Source organism: Zosterops lateralis (assembly GCF_965231275.1).
Source record: "Zosterops lateralis genome assembly, chromosome: 6".
In the NCBI taxonomy this organism is placed as follows: Eukaryota; Metazoa; Chordata; class Aves; order Passeriformes; family Zosteropidae; genus Zosterops; species Zosterops lateralis.
This window is the reverse complement of record NC_139761.1, coordinates 52900535-52920941: the sequence shown is the minus strand read 5'-3', so window position 1 is coordinate 52920941 and position 20407 is coordinate 52900535. Positions and strand designations below refer to the sequence as shown.

Sequence of the window (20407 nt, the reverse complement as noted above, 5' to 3'; positions counted from 1 at the left end):
CGCAGCTGTGAAGGGGGGCCGGAGCCAGGCGTGAAAGCTGATTCCTGCCTTGGGATCGTGCTGACAGAGAGTGTGGTGAAGGGTGAGGGTGGTTCAGTTTGCAGAAGTGCTCGGCTGCCGAGCTGGAGGGGCACAGAGCGGCGGGGCAGGGGCGGTGTTATCGGCGGCGTTATCGGCGGCAGCGCAGGTGTCGGGAGCCGCGTGCGGTCGATGGCGATGCCGGGAGCCGCCGGGGGGTAACCGCCTCCTTCCTGCCCTGGCGGCGAGGCGAGCGCGGGGCCACAGCTGCGGCAGCAGCGCCATGTGCCAGCGCCGCCGCGAGGGCCCGGGGACCCGGCACCTGCCAGCCCCGAGCGGAGCCGGGGGCTGCTGCCACCCCCCGTGGGGGACGGGAGCTCCCCAAAAATGGGGGCTTGGAGCTTTCCCGGTGCCCGAGGCAGAGGTGGCCCCGCGGATGCTGTTGCTGGGCTTTGGGGGGAAGGCTGTCCCCATCGGGACGGCTCTTGGCAGGCTCCAGCAGCAGAGCTGTAGGCACGGGGGGTAGAGGAAGGGCCCCCGCAGCCCAGGTGCCGAGGGGGGGCTGTCTCCCCCCGGGGACATCCGGGTGGCAGCCCACTGTGGCGAGGAGGTGTGTGACGCCAGAAGCGCAGCCGAGGCTCATATTTGGGCAAGGAGCAGGTTATTGGAGGCGGCGGCCCCGCAGCCGGGAGATGAGGCGCCTGATAAAGGCTGCCCTGGTGCCGCTGCCTGCGGTGGCTCGGCTGGAGGCGAGACGTGTCCCGGCCGCGCTGGGTCGGGGCCGGTGGCATGGGGCCGCTGGTGGCGCTGGGGCTGCTGCTGTGCGTGCGGCTGTGTGCGGGTGAGTGCCGGGCGGGCGGGAGCGCGGCCCGTGGCGGTGCCGGGCCCGGCTCAGCGGGCTCCGTGCCGCAGGCTCCGGGGAGCTGCGTCTGGTGGGCGGCGGCGGGCGCTGTGCCGGGCGTGTGGAGGTGAAGAACGACGGTGAGTGGGGCTCCGTGTGCGTCTTCGACTTCGACTGGGAAGCCCGTTGGGCCTCCGTGGTGTGCCGGCAGCTGGGCTGCGGCCGGGTGGCCAAGGCGTCCCCACACGCTCCAGTCAGACAGGGCAAAGGGCGGATCTGGCTGCAGCCCTTCTTCTGCCGAGGCACCGAGGATGCGCTGCAGGAGTGTCCGCACTTCGGATGGGGCCGGCACATATGCGGCCACGAGCGGGATGTGGGGGTGACCTGCACAGGTGAGGGGACACGCTGGCCGTGCTGGGACAGGCACCTTGTGCTGCTGCACCCCGGGCAGGGCTGAGCCGTGCCGGTGTCCCGGTGCAGATGCCGTGGAGCTGAGGCTGGCAGGCGGTGACAGTCCCTGTGCCGGGAGGGTGGAAGTGAAGCTGCAGGGACAATGGGGCTCGGTGCGAGATGACAACTGGGACATGGAGGACGCCGAGGTGGTTTGCCAGCAGCTGGGCTGTGGCTCGGCTTCCGGTGCCTACTCTGCCCTCGAGCGCTTTGGTGCAGGAGAGGGGCCCGTCAGTCTGGTCTGGGTGGACTGTGATGGGTACGAGGCCACGCTCTGGGACTGCGAGATCAGTGGCTGGGGTCCCTATAACGGCCTCCTCCATGACTATGACACTGCCGTTGTCTGCCAAGGTAGGAGCTGGACTGTGGGGGGACACGGCCGTTCATGCACAAGCCTTGGCACTGACCCTGTGCTGCTCCCGCAGGCTTTTCCCGGCTGGTCGGAGGCGATGGAGCCTGCGCCGGGCAGCTGGAGGTGCGGCAGGGCCGGGCCTGGGTCGGCGTGTGCGAGGAGGAGGTGGACATGAAGGTGGCGCAGGTGGTGTGCAGGGAGCTGGGCTGTGGGGCGGTGCTGGGCATCGCCGGCAGTGGCCGATTTGCGGCGGGATCGGGATCGCTGTGGGACGGGGGCTTCCAGTGCAATGGCACGGAGCCCCTCCTCAGTGCCTGTGCCCGGCGTCCGCCCCGCAGCCGGGGCTGCAGCGGCGCCGCGGGCCTCATCTGCTCCCGTAAGTGCCGGGGCCAGCGGGGCGGGGGCTCTTGGGGTTCCCTGCACAATCCCCCTTCTTATTGCCCTTCCTGCCACAGCCTACACGGGCTTCCGGCTGGGGAACAGCAGCTCGGGATGCAGCGGGCGGGTGGAGGCGGCAGTGAGGGGGACGTGGGGGTCGGTGTGCGCCGCCGAGTGGGACCTGCCCGATGCCCACGTCCTGTGCCGCCACCTGGGCTGCGGCCGCGCCCTGAGCGTGCCCCCGGGAGGCTCCTTCGGCAGCGGGGAGGGGCCGCTGCGGCCGGACGCCTTGGGCTGCAGCGGGAGCGAGCGGCACCCGGGCCAGTGCCCCGTGGCCGTGCTGGGGAAGCCGCCGTGTGCCCCCGGAAACGCCGCGGCTGTCACCTGCTCAGGTGTGTAGGGCACCTGCGGGAGGAGCCTTAGGGGCTTTTGGGGCCCTCCCAGGAACTTGGATCAGAAGATGCAGGGACGTTTTATGGTGAAGGGCTGCGTCTGGGCATTTTCCAGGGATTGTGGAGTCCCTGCGGCTGGTGGAGGGTGAGACCCGGTGCGATGGGTGGCTGGAGGTGGCCATAGACACCGGGACCTGGCGCCGAGTGCCCGCAGAGCTTTTGCTTATACGGAATTTCAGCAATGTGTGCTGGGAGCTGGACTGTGGAGGACTGGACAAGAGTCATGTTGTCCGTGGTGAGACCTACCTGTGGGAGATCAACGAGACGGAGAGGGACATCATGGAAAGGGTGATTGAAACCATCAAGGGGATAACCACTGATCTGACAACTAACGACAAATATCTGAATGAACTTAAGAATTTTAATTTAATAATGACCACTGCACCAGCTGACATCTCTCAAGGGGCATCCGTGGTCTGCTCAGGTGAGTGTCCCAATAAAGGCGAGAGGTGATGGTGCCCCAGGCAGCCAGCCCAGCCCTTTCCTTCCACGCCCACAGGCAGCCGGCGGGTGAGGCTGGTGGGGAGCTCTGGGCGCTGTGCCGGGCGTGTGGAGGTCTATTCCGGTGGCAGCTGGAGCAGCGTCTGCCAGGAAGGCTGGGAGCTGCAGGACGCTGCCGTTGTGTGCCGTGAGCTGGGCTGTGGCAGGGCACTGGAGGCGCCGAGCTCGGCGCGCTTCGGTCCCGGCCCGGGGCCGCTGTGGCCGTCCATCCCCGAGTGCTCCAGGGCCGAGGAGTCTCTCTGGGAATGCGGGCGCTGGGAAAAGCGCGAGTGCGTTGGCGGTGGCGGGGCAGGGGCCGTGTGCTCAGGTCAGTGGCGGCCACTGGGGGCAGAGGCCGGCAGAAGGCCCGGGGGGTCGGTGGCCGTGCCGTGACCCCCCTGCACCCCTTGCAGAGCATCTCTCCGTGCGGCTGGCAGGCGGCGGCGGGCGCTGCCGCGGGTTCCTGGAGGTGTCCCACAAGGGCACCTGGGGCCGCGTGTGTGCCAACGGCACCAGCCCCGGCACCGGCGCCGCCGTCTGCCGCCAGCTGGGCTGTGGGCACCGGGGCCGGCTGTCGGCCGTCCCCGCCCAGCAGCCGTCCCGTGCCTGGCTGGCCTGGCTGGGCTGCGAGGACGGGGCCCGCTCGCTCTGGGGGTGCCCCTCGGCACCCTGGCACCTGCAGAGCTGCGGCCCTGGCGGGGACGCCCACGTGGCTTGTGAGGAGGACAGGGATGGTGTCACTGAGACAGACACTACCCCGTATCCGGAGGGTGCCAGCAGCACAGGTAGCTCTGCCTGTTCCTGCATTCCATATGCCAGGCTGGCTGGGATCCCCTGCCCTCATTGCCTAAATGTGTCCCCGAAGGTTTTCCCATCAGAACCACCGTGGCAGTGGCTGTGGGGACTGTGCCTGTGCCAACTGTGCTGTGTGTGGTGCTGGAGACGCTGCTGTGCCTGTCCCTGGGAGCCCTGGCTGTGCTGCTGTGCCGTGCCCGGCGCCAAGGTGGGTCCTGGTGGGTAGAGGCAGGGAGAGACCTAGTTTGGGGCTCCAAGGGCTCCTATCCTGCATAACAGCTCACACAGTGAGTAGTGATGATCCCAGTGTCCAGGGCCCCAGGTGAGTGCTGCCTGTTGTTCCAGGCCCTGGCAGAGCTGCAGATGCCATCTCCAATGCTGTCTATGAGGAGCTGGACTACACCGCAATGCCCAAGTACCAGGAGGTGCTCAGTCGCCCAGGTGGGTGCAGCCCTTGTGCCCCAGCTCTGTCTGGAGTGAAGGCTCTGCCTGACAGCCCCACTGCAGCTCTGGGTCTTGGTGGCCCAGTAATGGTTCCTCTCTAAGGGCTGTGGGTGGCCCCTCAGTACTACGGCACCCCAGTCTGCAGTGTGAAGTTCTGTTACCTGTGGTGCTGCTTGAGGCCATCCCCCACCCCGATGTCCCTGTCCCTGATGAACCCTGCAGGTTCCCTGTCAGAGGGATCGCTCCAGAAGCTGCCCTATTACACCGGGGACAGCGTGGAGGGGAGTGACACCAAGGCAGTCCCAGGTAAGGCCACAGGGCAGGGACCCAGCGGGGAGCAGGAGGACAGAGGACACAGCTGGGCTGGGGAGCTGAGGGGACAAGTCCTCCCCTTGTTGTTGTGCAGGGAAGCATCACCTTTCCCTGCGGGAGCCAAGGGCCTCCAGCACATGCCCAGTGGCAAGGCCGTAGGGGATGGCAGAGGCAGAGCCCTGCCAGGGCTGCTGGTCACTGCCATGGAGCCCTGTGCCTGTCCCAGATCCCCCTGCCTGGCCACAGCAAGGAACCCCGGACGGCTACGACGATGTCCTGGATGTGCTGCAGGAGGCCCCGCTGCCAGCACTGGGGACATCTCCGAGGGAGTGTCACAGCCCAGGTGGATCAGTGTCCTCCCCAGAGGTAAGAGGGCTCACAGCTGCCCTGTTTGTTCTTCAGAGCCACTCCCTGGCAGGGTTTGGCTTTGGGGAAGGGCAGGGACCCAGCAGCAGATCCATGGGTGCTGTGGTCAGAGCCCAGGTGGGGTGTGTGAGAGGGGACATGGAGCTGCCTGTCCCTTCAGGCACCTTTCTGTGCTCTCTCCAAGATGGATCTGCTCCCCTCCAGGTCCCCCAGGAGCAACCAGTGACCCCTCAGATCAGCCCCTGGCACACACGGACTATGATGATGTTGGCAGCAGCACCCTGGGGACGTTGCCATGAGGATGGCCTGGCCATGTCCCAGCCCTGGGGACACGTGTGTGGCAGTGTGGTTGGGGCCTGTCCCCAGGAAGGGGTGGCCCTGCCCACAGAGGTCACCCCTTCCTGCCCAACACTGCAGGAAAACAGCTCCTGTGTAGGGATTTTCTTGGATTTCTGTGTGAATTTCCCTTTTTTTTTTTTCGTAATAAAACCCAGATTGGTCAGAGATTCTTTTGCAGGCCTTGGACCTCACTCTGCCTCTGGCACCTCTATACTGGTTATATCACTCATCGCCTTGGGGATGTGAGGAAGTAATTGGATGCAAAGAAACATCCCTGGGAGTGGTGGGCTGAGGGGGCAGAGCACTGAGGGATTGCTGGGATTGTCTGCAGGGTGTTTATTTGGCAATGCCAAATGCTCACAAGTGTTCCCAGCAACTGTGAAGGGAAAAGGGAGAGGGAAGGACCCGGACCTCTGCCCACCTGCAGATGCAGCAGGATCTCCCCCTTGTGTCCCACAGTTGCAGCACGTTCAGACCCAGTGGCAGCAATGAGAGCAGGGCTGGGCAGGGCTCTGGTTGTTGGAAGAATTTTTCCTAAAGGAGGAGAGGTCTCCTGAAGGAGGGGAGTGCCTTCCTACACCCCGCAGGACCACGTGGTGGCAGGGCAGCCGGGCCATGGCCCCTGCCTGCGGCACATCCACGCTCCAGGAAGTTCCCGATGTTCGGGGCTAGATACATTTCCCGGAGGGTGTCCAGTTCCTGCAGCAGGGCCAGGCTGACACTGTCTGTGCTCAGCCTGGGCATGGAGGATGCAGGAAAAGAGGAGAAGGTGTTGGAGCTTGTGGGGAGGGAGGTGCTGAAGCAGCCGGGTTCCAGGTGTGGCCCTGCCTGTCCCGCAGCCTCTGCTCTGCAGCTCAGGGAATGCTGGGCATGGAAGGGGCCATGGCAGGGCCCTCAGCCCAGGCTCTGCAGTAGCAGGTGGGATGCTGGAGCTGCTGGCAGAGCTGCAGGATGCCGAGGGCTCTCAGCTCGTTGTCCCTCAGGTCCAGGCAGGTGAGACGGGGCCCCTGCAGCAGCTGCGTGGCCAGGGCTGGGCAGCAGGCACCCGACAGCCGGCAGCTCCCCAGGCTGTGGGAGCCAGGGGAACAGGGAAGGAGGGCTTTGGCCTCGGCTTGCTGAGCTGCTGCAGGTGGGAAGGAGAAAGCTCTGGCTGGGAAGGAGGGAGCACTGGCCCATGTCGCAGCCCCTTTACCGCAGTGTCTGTAGAGGGCAGGCACAGTGCTGGAGGCCCTGACACAGCAGCTCCACGCCGGCATCGTGCAGCTCCGGGCTGAAGGACAAATCCAGCTCCTCCGGAAACGTGTTGGTGCTCAGCACACGGCAAGGTCCTCGCAGCAGGCGCTGGTGATGCGGGAATAGCGCAGCCTGGTGGGAACCCCCGGGAAACACCCTCAGAGCCTCCCCAGTGCCCTCACTGCCCTCCCACCATGGTGGCAGTCCCCAGCCTAGAGCCATAACCGTGGAGCTCCTTGGCCTGGAAGAGTGGGACAGAGGCACGATGCCACCCCACGGGGTCCCTTTGGGGCACGTCCCCAGCTCCCAGGCCGGAGATGCCCGAGGGATGCCGGGGGTGCTCATGGCAGGATGCGCAGGCGGCAGCCCGCAGTCCGCAGCCCCTGACAGAGGAGGCGCACGCCGCTGTCACCCAGCGAGCTGTCACCCAGCTCCAGACGGGCCAGGCCAGGCTGCTCCGCCAGCGGCGCTGCCGGCTCCGTGCAGCAGCTCTGGGACAGCGGCACCGCTGCAGCCTGTGGGAGAGCACGGAGAACGGGGGCTCAGCACACCTCACCTGTGCTGGCTGCTCACCTGCCCACCAAACCTGAGGGACAACACCCACCCCGAGCAGAGCCTCCAGCGCACGGGAGGGCTCCTCCGGAGGGACCTTGCTGGTTGTGCAGATGTGAAGGGCCTGGAGCATTGCTGCTGGAACCAGCCGGGAGATGGATGTGAGGTGAATCACAGGGTGCACTGAACATTCCAGCACCAGGGATTTCCCTTTGTGAGGGAGAAGGCAGACAGGAAGCCAGAGTGACAGTTGGGCACAGGGGGGCCTGGCCAGGTGGAGCCAAGAAGCTCCATCACCATCAATCCCAGAGTGGGCAGTGGATGGAGGAGCCCATGTGTTCCTCATTCTCCCCAGGAGGAAGTAAATTCTCTGCTGAGGAACTAAACACCCAGGGAAAGGCCCAGCTGGTGTTGGGGAGGGAATAGCTGAATCATCCTTTGGGGCAGAGGAAGAGAAATCTTTGCCCTTTTGGGTCATTCAAGTGAGGAGGAGCAGGACTTACCAGGGCACTGACTTGGCATCCAGCTCTGCCTGAGGATGCTGCCAGTGGAAGGGACATCCCTGGAGGGTGACACAGCCCAGCCCAGCCCAGCCCAGGTCTGGATGCAGAAGGAAAGAGGCATCTGGTCTCCACAGGGTCAGCTTGAGGTCTCGCCAGTCCAGGTCAGTGAAATGACCGAATGCACTTGGTGCAAAGCTCTTCTCGTTGGTCTCAAACAAGAAGTGCAAAGTGTCCATGTCTGAAAGCTTCAGTGCTTGGCCAGGGTGGGAGAGGCCTCTATGCCTCCCCTGAAGCCACTGCAGCAGCTCTTCCCTGGCTCGTGGTGAAATTCTGCACCCAGTGGTTTTGTCCATGTGCTCTATGGCTTTCTGGGTGACCAGAGCAAAGAGGAATCTCACTGTGACATTCAAATCCTTTCTGGACTTGTTGTAGCTTTCTAAGAACTGATTTACATCCTTCTCAAGCCTCCCCAAGGTGCTGACCATTTCCCCATCATCCTCCAGAATGTAAAACATTGCTGCCAAAAAGTCCTGGAGGTGCAGGTGAGTGAAGGCAAAGACACTCCCATGCTCTTCTCCTTCACCTCTTTTAGGGGTTAGGATTGTTCTCCTTTTTTTCTTCACTCTAAAGAATTTCTTTCCCCATAAGTTATTTAGAGGACTAAGTATGTTGTGCTTAAGGATGCTTGACCAAAACCAAGAGGTGGCAGAAAGCTTGGAGGGGGGGATAACGCCAGTTTTGTGGCAGGCAATGGACAGAGCTGGAGGCAGCCTGGCTCTCTGGCTCTCGGCATTCAGAGATGGAGAGGACACGGCCAGGCTCCTGCTTGCTGCGGGAGGAGTTCACTGTCACCCGAATGTCCAGTGTTGGGAAATCTACCATCATCTGCTTGCATGTCTTGGAATTCTGAGCTCCTTTGTCTGCCCTGCTGGAGCTGGGCCAGCCCTGCCCCACTGTCGCGGCTTCTTCAGCTCTGCTCCTCTTGCTACAGTGTGACTCTGCACTCCCCTGACTGCTGGGGCATCCTGTCCCTGACTGCCTGGGGCATCCTGCCACCCCAGCTGTCGTGGCTTGAAAGCAGAACGAGTGAGAGGCTCAAAGTCAGAAACACAATCTAATAAGAAAAAAGGTAAAAATAAAATAAATGCAATAACACAACGGATCACTGACAGAGTCAGAATACGACCTGAGCAGGATGGTGGAAGCAGTCCAGATGTGGTGGTCTTCCTGAAGCAGTGATCCTGTAGCATGGTCTGGTAGCTCTGCTCCTCTGGGAATCCAGTAGGTAAGGGCTGCTTGCACTGTCCCAAATCCCAGCTTATATCCAGGTGAGAATGCTTGGCTCCTCCCCCTGGTCAGAGCATCTCACAATGGGATGATGAGTTGTGAAGTGGGTCCTTGATGGCCCATTAACAGAGATAACTCCTGGAGGGAGTTACCTGTGAGTCATGGGCAAGGCGTTAATGGGCCATTAGCAGGAGACAGCCCAAAGGCAGGGGGCCTGGGAAATCACTGCCCCACCTGGTTTAACAGTTCATGAAGATGGTGCTAGAATAAATACTTTGTGTACATCCTGCACTGCAACCCAGGACATAATCCACCCCTTATTCTATTACTAGCTACATCATATCCAAATTAATACATTCTTACAAAGATACGCATACACATAGGGAATAAAATGTTACACACTCTTCTCACTTAACACAATGGTTTTCCCAATCTTTCTGCATTACCCACCTAGTGTGACCAGGTCCTTGAGCAAAGACAATCCCACAGATGGGTCTGCCTTTTCCCGAGGTGGGATTAATCCAAACAGTCTTCCCTAAGGTTCTTTTCATATGTACTGCAGGGACTTTATCTCCATCCACTGTGTGCAAGGGTTCAGATTGGGCAGGACCACCTCGATTGATAGACCCTCGGGTGTTGACCATCCAGGTAGCTTTGGCTAAGTTCATTTCCCAATTCTTGAAGGTCCCTCCGCAGTGTCTTCAGGGTAGTCTTTAGTAGTCCACTGCACCGTTCAACTTTCCTGGTAGGTGGTGCGTGATAAGGAATGTGATATATCCATTCAATACCATGTTCTCTTGCCCAGGTGTTTATAAGGCTGTTTTTTAAATGGGTCCCATTGTCTGACTCAATTCTCTCAGGGGTGCTGTGTCTCCACAGGACTTGTTTTTCCAGGCCCAGGATGGTGTTCCGGGCAGTGGCATGAGGCACAGGGTAGGTTTACAGCCATCCAGTGGTGGCTTCCACCATGGTCAGCACGTAACGCTTTCCTTGGTGGGTTTGGGGAAGGGTGATGTAGTCAATTTGCCAGGCTTCCCCATACCTGTACTTCAGCCATCGTCCACCATACCACAGAGGCTTCACTCGCTTGGCCTGTTTGATTGCAGCGCAGGTCTCACAGTTGTGGATGACCTGGGAGATGCTGTCCATAGTAAAGTCCACCCCTCGGTCACGGGCCCATCGGTATGTCGCATCTCTTCCTTGATGACCAGAGGCATCATGGGCCCAACGAGCTAGGAACAGTTCTCCCTTGTGCTGCCAGTCCAGATCCACCTGTGATACTTTCACCTTGGCAGCTTTGTCCACCTGCTCATTGTTGTGATGCTCCTCATTAGCCCGGCTCTTGGGTACGTGCGCGTCCACGTGTCGAACCTTCATGGTCAGTCTCTCTACTCGGGCAGCAATGTCCTGCCAAATGTCAGCGGCCCAGATGGGTTTTCCTCTGTGCTGCCAGTTGGCCTTTTTCCAGCGATTCAGCCATCCCCACAGAGCATTAGCTACCATCCATGAGTCAGTGTAGAGATAGAGCCTCGGCCATTTCTCTCGTTCAGCAATATCCAAAGCCAGCTGGACAGCTTTAAGCTCTGCAACCTGACTTGACCCACCTTGTCCCTCGGTAGCCTGTGCAACTTGTCATGTGGGGCTCCAAACTGCAGCCTTCCATTTCTGGTTAGCACCTACAATTCAGCAGGAGCCATCAGTGAAGAGAGCGTATCGTCTTTCAGTCTCCGGTAGCTCATTATATGGTGGGGCTTCCTCGGCATGTGTTACTTGGTTTTCTTCTTCTTCAGACGATAATCGAAAAGTCTCACCTTCTGGCCAGTTTGTTATAACTTCCAGAATCCCAGGGCGATTTGGGTTTCCAATACGGGCGTGCTGTGTGATGAGAGCAATCCATTTGCTCCATGTGGTGTCAGTAACGTGATATGTGGAGGGAACCTTTCCCTTAAACATCCACCCCAGCACTGGTGATCGGGGTGCCAGAAGCAGCTGTGTTTCAGTGCCAATCACTTCTGAGGCAGCTTGAACTCCTTCATAGGCGGCCAAGATCTCCTTCTCTGTGGGAATGTAGTTGGCTTCGGAGCCTCTGTAACTTCGGCTCCAGAATCCCAATGGTTGGCCTCGAGTCTCCCCAGGCACCTTCTGCCACAGGCTCCAGGACAGACCATTGTCCCGGCTGCAGAGTAAAGCACATTCTTCACATCTGGTCCCGTCCTGACTGGGCCAAGGGCTACTGCGTGAGCAATCTCCTGCTTGACCTGAACAAAGGCTTGTTGCTGTTCAGGCCCCAGTGGAAATTGTTCTTCTTGCAGGTAACCAGATAGAGAGGGCTCACGATCTGACTATACTCAGGAATGTGCATCCTCCAGAAGCCTATGGCACCTAGGAAAGCTTGTGTTTCCTTCTTGTTGGTAGGTGGGGACATGGCAGTCATCTTGTTTATTATCTCTGTGGGGATTTGGCGACGTCCATCTTGCCACTTGACTCCCAGGAACTGGATTTCTTGAGCCGGTCCCTTAACCTTACTTCGTTTAATGGCAAAACCAGCTTTCAACAGAATTTGGATAATCTTCTCTCCTTTCTCGAAGACCTCCCCTGGGGCGTTTCCCCATACGATGATGTCGTCGATGTACTGCAGATGTTCTGGAGCCTCACCTTTCTCCAGTGCAGCCTGGATCAGCCCATGGCAGATGGTGGGGCTGTGTTTCCACCTCTGGGGCAGTCGGTTCCAGGTGTACTGCATGCCTCTCCAGGTGAAAGCAAACTGGGGCCTGCACTCTGCTGCCAAAGGGATGGAGAAGAAGGCATTGGCAATGTCCATGGACGCATACCACTTTGCTGGCTTGGACTCCAGCTCGTACTGAAGCTCTAACATGTCTGGCACGGCAGTGCTCAGTGGTGGCGTGATTTCATTCAGAGCACGGTAATCTACCGTCCGTCTCCATTCTCCACTGGACTTATGCACGGGCCATATTGGGCTGTTGAAAGGTGAATGAGTCTTACTGACCACCCCTTGGCTCTCCAGTTTACGAATCATCTCATGTATGGGAATCACAGAGTCTCTGTCAGTGCGGTATTGGCGGCGGTGTACTGTTGTTGTGGCAGTTGGTACCTGTTGTTCTTCGACTCTGAGCAGTCCCACAGCAGAGGGGTCATCTGAGAGACCAGGCAAAGTATTCAACTGTCTGATGTTTTCCTTCTCAACTGCGGCTATCCCAAAAGCCCAGTGATATCCCTTTGGGTCTTTGAAATATCCATTCCTGAGATAGTCTATGCTGAGAATGCATGGGGCCTCTGGGCCAGTCGTGATGGGGTGTTTTTGCCACTCGTTCCCAGTTAAACTCACTTCAGCCTCTAATACAGTCAGTTCCTGGGACCCTCCTGTCACCCCAGAAATAGAGATGGATTCTGTTCCTACATACCTTGATGGCATCATTGGGCCCCAGTGTCAACCAATGCCGTATATTTTTGTGGGTCAGATGTGCCAGGCCATCGGATCCACACAGTCCAGTAGATCCGATTATCCCTTTCCTCTTCCTGGCTAGAGGCAGGGCCCCTCTATTCCTGGTCATGGCATACATTGTTCTCTTCCTGTACATATGTTTCTGAGATCCCTTCCAGAGGATCAGTCATATCATCATTCCTGTACCGTCTGGAGTTCTGAGACACTGGGGCAACTTTGATTCTAGATGGGCTTCTTGTGGTAGGTGTTCCTCTTTTCAGCTCACGTACCCGGGCTGCTGAGGAGGAGGTGGGTTTTCCATCCCACTTCTTCATGTCTTCTCCATGCTCCTGAAGAAAGGACCAGAGGTTACCTCGTGGTGTGTATCCTCTCTCCCTGGCTGGGGAACGCCTGCTCCAAATGGCAGAGACTCTCGTCGGCTCTGGTGAAATATGATAAATTTCTTCTTTAAGCTCTTTTTTCAGTTTCTGATGGCCTTCTTCAATCAAGCTCTGGACTTGCTCAGCCAGTCTTGTTTCCACAGATGAGATATGGGTACGAACTGGGGCGGTGACAGTGTCCTCGTAAATTCTTAATTTATTAGCCAAGACACCCACCTTGTCTTCACTTTCCCTCCATTGCAGTGTTGCCAGGTAACGTGAGTACATCTCTGGTCCAAGCTGTGCAAATCTCAGCCACATCCGTGATGTGCACTGGACATCATCTGGGCTTTCAGGAAATCTCTTGTCTTCTGAAAAAATGATCTCCAGCACAGCCAATTCCCTCAGGCATTGGATACCTTGTTCTATTGTGCTCCATTTGCCTTGGTGCACTTGGAGATCTTCTTTACAAAGGTATCTGTCTTTCACACTTGTCAGCAGTCGCTGCCAGAGGCTGAGAGGTTCTTGGGTTTTCCCAATTCCCTGGTCAATGACCACATCCCGGGACAGCGATCCCAGTTGCCTGGCCTCAATTCCATCCAGAATGGTGTCATTGGCTGCAGCATCCCAGATGCAGAGCAGCCAGGTCAGGATGGACTCGTTGGTCTGGCGGGTGAATTCCCTTTGCAGGTCACGCAGCTCACCCAGGGATAGAGAGCGAGTGATGATCTCTATCTCTGTCTCCTCTGCTGGCTGTGAAGGTCCTGCTGCATCCTCGTCAGTCACTACACGGACTGATTTGCTCCTTGATTTCTTCTTCTGAGTGGTGGCAACTGCTACTGGTTTAGGTTGTTCCAGTTCAGTGAAGTTTGTGTGGAGATGCTGACGGCACCTTTGGTTCCTTTCTTCTCTGGGAGAGTCTGCATAGATGTGGACACCGTCGCCTCACCTTTGGCTTCTTTCTCCTCTGCAATGGTCTGTGTAGATGAGGACACTGTTGTCTTGCCTTTGGTTCTCTTCTTCTTTGTGATGGTCCGTGTAGATGCTGTTGCTTTGCTTCTCTTTCCCTCTTCCTCTTCCTTAGGAACACGCTGCATCAAACCATGTAGTGTTTTGATCCTAAGCATCGTACGAGCTGTGCAGAGAAGACCAAGCAGGACTAACAACATCATACTGTCCTTGGCATCCAGAGGGTACTCAGTATTTTCAAAAACTGCTGTGTTATGTCTGAAAAGCTGGAAAAAGTCAATCGTTACTCCTCCCCAGAGGGGCTGGGTGAGATTGTTGAGGCCCCAGATGTAGCATCCTAGACCAGGACACGAATCCAAAACTGGGTATATATTCTGAATGCTGTTCATTGCCTCGGAGTTTATCAAGCAATGAACATAATAGACCAATAAAGCAATTTTAGTACCATACCCTGATCTATGCAGGAGCATTAAGATGAGCAAATAGTGCCCCATGTTTGGAAAAATATAGAGAGATAGGTATAACACACATGTAACCATGTTGAGCATCATAGCGAACAGGTGTCTTCTTCAATACAAAACTGTAATTCTGACTTTTCTCAGGGCCTCTGCCCCACTGTTGCGGCTTCAAAAAATATGTCGAGGTTTGAAAGCAAAACTGATGAGAGGCTCCAAGTCAGAAATACAATTTAACAAGAAAAAAGTTAAAAAAGTAAAAATAAAATCGAATAAATGCAATAACACAACGGACCACTGACAGAGTCAGAATACGACCTGAGCAGGATGGTGGAAGCAGTCCAGATGAAGTGGTCTTCCTGAAGCCGTGATCCTGTAGAAAGGTCTGCTAGCTCTGGTCCTCTGGGAATCCAGTAGGTAAGGGCTGCGTGCACTTTCCCAAATCCCAGCTTATATCCAGGTGAGAATGCTTGGCTCCTCCCCCTGGGCAGAGCATCTCACAATGGGATGATGAGTTGTGAAGTGGGTCCTTGATGGCCCATTAAACAGAGATAACTCCTGGAGGGAGTTACCTGTGAGTCATGGGCAAGGCGTTAATGGGCCATTAGCAGGAGACAGCCCAAAGGCAGGGGGCCTGGGAAATCACTGCCCCACCTGGTTTAACAGTTCATGAAGATGGTGCTAGAATAAATACTTTGTGTACATCCTACACTGCAACCCAGGACACCAAGTCCCAGCCCGGGACTCTCCACTGTTCCGGCCTGGTGCTCTGAGGGTCCTGCAGGGGCACTGAGGCCAAACTGCCCCACCTGGGTTTTTGTGAGGCAAATCCCTCAAGGTTCTTGGTACTGTTTTGTTATTGACGCTGTAGTTGTTGTTTTTGTTTGTTTTGCTATACATACTAGTAAAGAACTGCTATTTCTATCTCCCAGTCTTTGCCAGAAAGGCTCTAACTGCAAATTTATAATTGGAAAAGGTGGTGGGAGAGGTGGTTTACATTCTCCATTCCAAGGGAGACTCCAGCTTTCCCTGGCAGATACGTGTCTTCCCAAACCAAGACAGATTTTGGTGCCTGTTATAAACAACGTAACCAAATTGATAATGAAAGCGGATTTTATTGCGATATCAAAATCGGTTTTGGAAAGCCACAATCAAAAACAGCGTCGAGTCCGGGGTCGGTGCTGGGTGAACCTAGATTCAGACTCTCTTGCTCTGAATCCCCCTCTGTTCACAAATTCTGCCTTTGCAGGGCCCGTTTTTATACAGTTTTTCGACCGAACAGGGGTGTTCTTCTTCTCTTGTCCTTGTTCTTCTCAGAAATTCATGTAGTTTCTTTTCTTGCTGCCGGTCTGTTGAAAAGGGTCTGTTGAAAATTTTTTTGGGGTAGGGATGAATACCTGATTCTTTGTACGGGGATCTGGCATTGGGATGTATGCCCTTGACGACGAAGATTGTCTTATCGCATAGATAAGACCTTAGATGCATATCGGGTGCTCATCACTGGGGCCTTGTCCAGCCCATCCCCGGAGGAGACTCAGCTTCAATCGAAGCCACCATTTTCTATTGCAAATCGGTTCCTTCCCCATCGCCGCCTGGGGTTTTACAATTGCTGAAATCTTTAATTCTTAAGCAGGAATTATTTTATACCATATATCACAGTGATCATGATGGGGCTTGAGGGCAATGGAAAAAGAAAAGAGAAAAAAGGAATAACAGTTCTCGAGTAAGCTAATATTTTCTTCTGTGTGTGCTGGATATAAAAACCTCATTAGGCAGCATCATGTGGTCCAGCTTCCCCTGGTTAGGATGGCTCGTGGTTGTGGCTGTATTCCTCCCATTTGCAGGCCCCTATCTAAACATGGGCCCTATCAGTAAGGCTGCTGTGGCTGTTATCCAGTTTGTTTTCTGGGTAGATAAGGTGAGGCATTCATGGATTTTTAACTTCCTCTGGAAGGCAGGCACATGGCTACATGGCTACCACACACTAAGTGTATGTTTTTGGGGTTCTTTTAAGAACGGTACTTTCTGTGAAAAATTGACAGCAGGGGAAGTTTTGTCCCAGCCCTTTAACCAGTTCTTTGAAGGGTTTGAATTTCCTGTAGATACTAACCAAGTGTTGCTGATAGTCCCAGTCTATTTAGCTTTCAGAGATGAGGTGAGGTCAACTTGGATGACTGCACAGACACCTACCCCAGAGACTGGGGATACTGCCCCACTGCCTGACACTGCCCCACAGACCAGGGATACTGCCATGGGGCCTGACACTGCCCTACAGCCCACTTAAGAAATGAACCACCCAGATTGAACCATCCAGGTTCCAGCTGAACCACAGGGGCAGTCACAGCCAGCAGCAGTCGCCCCTGTGGAAACAAAGAAGTACAAGATGAAATCAGAGCAGCCAGGTAATAAGGAGAAGAAAGGAGGGCCCTCACAACCCACAGGGGAACCAGAGCTTGAGATCATCACTGACTCTCTGTCGTATGAAAGTCTACATAATCTGCACAAAGATATTGTGCGACGGGGACGTGAGGCTTACACAGCCTGGTTACTTCAGGTCTGGGACCTTATGGGTACAGGGGTGCAACTGGATAGTAGTGAGGCAAGGAATTTGGGAACCTTGACCCACGACTCAGGTGTAAATCAGGTATTTGTAAGAGACCAGGCCCCCTTTCCCTCTGGGAGTGGCTTTTATGGAGTAGAAGGGAGAGGTTTGTCCACCGAGACAAAGTGCAGGAGCACCATCATACAATGGACTGGAAGACCCTTGAGGAGGGGATCCAACAGCTGAGAGAAGTGGCAGTATTGGAGGTACTCTTTGGGAGGGGTGGACACCAGGATAATGACCCCAACAAGGTTTGATGCACAGGGCACACGTTGTGGACGCTGGCAACTCATGGACCGTCTCCCTATGCCGCATTCATTGCCACAATTAATCCTGATACCAACCCAGAGACTGTGGGTTCTGTCGCCAACGAGCTCAGAAATGATGAGAGTATGATCAGTGACCCAATGCAGGCTCAAGTCTCTGCTGTGATTAAGGAACTCAAAGAGGAGATAAAGGAGGCGAGGGAGGAGATGAGGAGGAAGAGTTCCCATATGGCACCAGTGTGTGTCACAGGCCCCAGAGTCAGAGCTCAACGTCCCCCAGCTACAGAGAGGGTACACCCCACGAGCTGACCTGTGGTCCTTCCTGTGCAACCATGGGGAAGACATGGGAAGGTGGGATGGGAAGCCCACTTCTGTCCTGGCAGCATGGGTGTGTGAGCTCAAGGAGAGAAACACTCACCGAGGGGGTTCATCTAAAATGAAGTAGCCTCAGCCTCCCATGACTGAGTCACCAGGTATTACAGAAGTGAGGATACTGTGTTGGATCCCCTTGAAGGAACCTCTAGTGTGTATGCCCAGGAAGGGAATAATAACCAGTGCTAGAGGGGCCCTGCCTCTAGCCAGAAATAGGCACGGGAAAACCAGGCCTTTGGACTGTGTGGATTCAATGGCCTGGCATATCAGAGCCATAGGTCAATACTGGGGCAAGGGGACCCTAATGGCATCAGGACATGTGGGGGCAGAACAAATTTCCATTGCCGGGGTGACAGGGGGATCACAGGAATTGACTCTGTTGGAAGCTGAGGTGGGCCTGACTGGGAAGAAGTGGTAGAATCATCCCATTGTGACTGGCCCAGAGTCCTCATGTATTTTGGGCATAGACTTCCTCAGGAATGGCTACTCCAAAGACCCTAAGGGATTCAGGTGGGCTTTTGGGATAGCTGCTGTGGAGGCAGAAGGCATTAAGCAATTGAACACCTTGCCTGGAGTATCGGAGAAGCCATCTGCAGTAGAACTCCTGAAGGTAGAAGAACAACGAGTATCTGTTGCCACCTGGACGGTGCACTGCTGGCAGGATCGGAGGCATCAAGACGCCGTGATCCCCATCCACAAGATGATCCATGAGCTGTAGAGCCAAGGGGTGTGAGACATTGATTTGAAAAATCCCTGCTAATCCTTTATAGTAGATTTAAGAACATGTACTGTATGTTAGGATGTATTCCAAGTAGTACTTTAGAATATATGAGATCATGTTTTAGAAGACATTTAGTGAACACTGAATGCTGTGTCTGTTACCCTTTTGCATATTTTTAAACACTACAAGTACCAGGAGACTTGGCCATAGTCAGAAGAAGAACTAGCCTAAACAGCAGAATAGCAGAGCTAAGGGTGCAGATAAAAAAAAGAACACAGATTCTAAGATGGTATGTTCCCTTGCAAATGTGTCAAGAGAGCCAAAGCAGACACAGGAGGGATAAAGGTGACGAGGTGAACGCCTGAAGACCAGCCAAAAGACCACCACAATGGACTGAGCATGGCCAGAAGGGGGTGGAAGTAATTACCATACCATATGAAGATGGGCAGGGTCAGAGAATGAATATGGATGAAGGGGGACCATGGAATGTCATGCATATGTAGAGACCACAGGGAATAACAAGGGGGACAAGTTCCCTGGTGAGTATGAGTGTCTTTGGTGAAATTATTCCCCCACGCATCTCAACGTTAATGAATACATATTGCTCTAACAATTATTATTAATTGTGGAGTTCTTTCCACCACGTTTCTGGGAGGTCAGCAAAATCTGTTCACCTTTACCCTGTTTTCTCCTTCCCCGGGGATCCTTTTACTGAGGAAGAAAGGGAAGAAGACCTGGCTGGTCCAATCCACAGTCCTTGACTTCCTTCTCCTCAAAGAGGACCTTGTGTTTCCACATACCCTCAGCAGCCAAGGAGCAAAGCTGGAGGAGGAACTGCTGGAGGGCCTTTGTGTTGTCCCTGTGCTTCAGTGATTGGGAGAGGTAGAACATCATCATCCCTGTGCTGGCTTTGGAGCACTCCAGGAGGTTTTTCTTCCCACAGAACTCTTGTTCCAGGATGGTGCAGATGGTCCAGCTCGTGACAGGGATGACACACAAAGCTCTAGAAGATCTCCTTGCCTGTAGCAAACGTGAAGGCCATGTCTGTTTTGCTGGGCTTCTCAAAATACCTGTGGAAATACTCCTCCCTCCTGGCTGCAGAAAATCCCAGGATCTCCATGGAATACTCACCCTTCAGGCTTCCTAGAGCCGTTGGCCTCACGGTGATGAGCAAAGAGGCTTTGGGGAGCACTGTCTCCTTCAACAAACTCATCAGGCTGAGCTCCAGCAGCTTCACCTCCCTGGGGTCAGAGCTCAGCCCAGCTTTGGGCTGAACCAAGGAAAGCCCCTGCACCTGGAAGCCATCCAAAATGAACAGGATCCTCTTGTGGTCATCCAGGATCTTCCCAGCCGGCAGTTGCAGGCCAGGACAGCACTGTGAATCCCGGACTGCCACGATGGCTTCCATGGCAAGGACAATGGCTTTGTGTTGGAACCCTGGATTCTGGAAACTTCAGGCTTTCTGGGCTGTAGGGTGCTGACCCTCAGGCAGGCACTGCATTTGACTTGAGGCCTTGGAAGAGGCTTCTGAGATTTGTGATAGCACTGGGGTAGTGGGTGTGTTCTTGGAATGGTGTTGTGTGATCTCACAGGGTGAAAACCTAACTTTGGGGTTTTGCTATATAGTAGTGTGGGGGCAGGATGGAGGATTCAGGCTGCTGTGTGAGTTTTTCTTCTTCTTCACCTTCTTCCTTCTTCTTCGTGGATTTGGGTGGTTTTGTCTAACTGGGTGAGAGATGTCTGCATTGCAGACCTGGAATGGTCATGATTGGGTCAAAAGCATAAATAATATAGGTGTCACTTTGGTATTGGCTAATTATCTCCTAAATAGCCTTGGTAAAAGTTAGAAAGTCTCCATTTTGTCTTGTTTCTTTAAAATGAAAGCAAATTGAAGCTCATGCTTCATGAGACTGTAAATACTGTAAATAGATAAGATATGATAAACAGCCAAGACCCAACTCGACTCTACGTTTCCTGTGTCTTTCATCCTGACCTCAGCTGAGATAAAGCAGGCAGAACTGTAACAGCTGTGCAGAAGAGAAGGGCAGTCAGAGCAGAAGACCAAGTCAAAGTGGGTGCAGAGTGTCCCTTCTGTCCACTCCACCATCACCTTCCTGACCGTGGTTGTCTTCCCCATCCCCGGGGCCCCCAGCAGCACCACGACCTGCGGGCTTTGCCCGTCTCTGCCAGGTTCAAACAGCGCCGTGGTGCCGGCGGTGGCTGCTCCGCTGCCGGCGCATCCACATCCCTGGCCGATTGCCACGGCTCCATCCTTGGCTCCGTGCTTGCTCCCAGGCTCCCTGGAGATGGTCAGGGTGGTGGAGTGGCTGTGGAAGGATGGGCTCTCCCTGGGACAGCTGCCCAGCTCCCTGTCCTGGCGGGACTCCTGCACCATGTG

At 55.5% G+C, this 20407-nt stretch overlaps 1 protein-coding gene and 1 pseudogene across 2 annotated transcripts; one reads left to right on the top strand and one right to left on the bottom strand.

Moving 5' to 3' along the window:
• Nucleotides 1–807: 807 nt before the first annotated feature.
• Nucleotides 808–3695, top strand: LOC310910174 (scavenger receptor cysteine-rich type 1 protein M130-like; the record flags this gene model as incomplete). The annotated part of the gene is made up of 8 exons (XM_083862631.1): nt 808–859; nt 931–1251; nt 1340–1660; nt 1735–2037; nt 2117–2431; nt 2547–2915; nt 2991–3299; nt 3385–3695. Coding segments are annotated over 8 exons (2301 nt in total), but the record flags the coding sequence as incomplete, so codon positions are not given.
• Nucleotides 3696–5761: 2066 nt separating this feature from the next.
• On the bottom strand, nt 5762–20404 carry LOC310910785 (NACHT, LRR and PYD domains-containing protein 12-like; annotated as a pseudogene). Its single transcript has 7 exons — nt 20035–20404; nt 18693–19431; nt 7524–8084; nt 6806–7089; nt 6420–6592; nt 6125–6295; nt 5762–5963 (listed from the first exon to the last, which is right to left on the bottom strand). The product of its transcript is annotated as an NACHT, LRR and PYD domains-containing protein 12-like (transcript).
• Nucleotides 20405–20407: the final 3 nt, after the last annotated feature.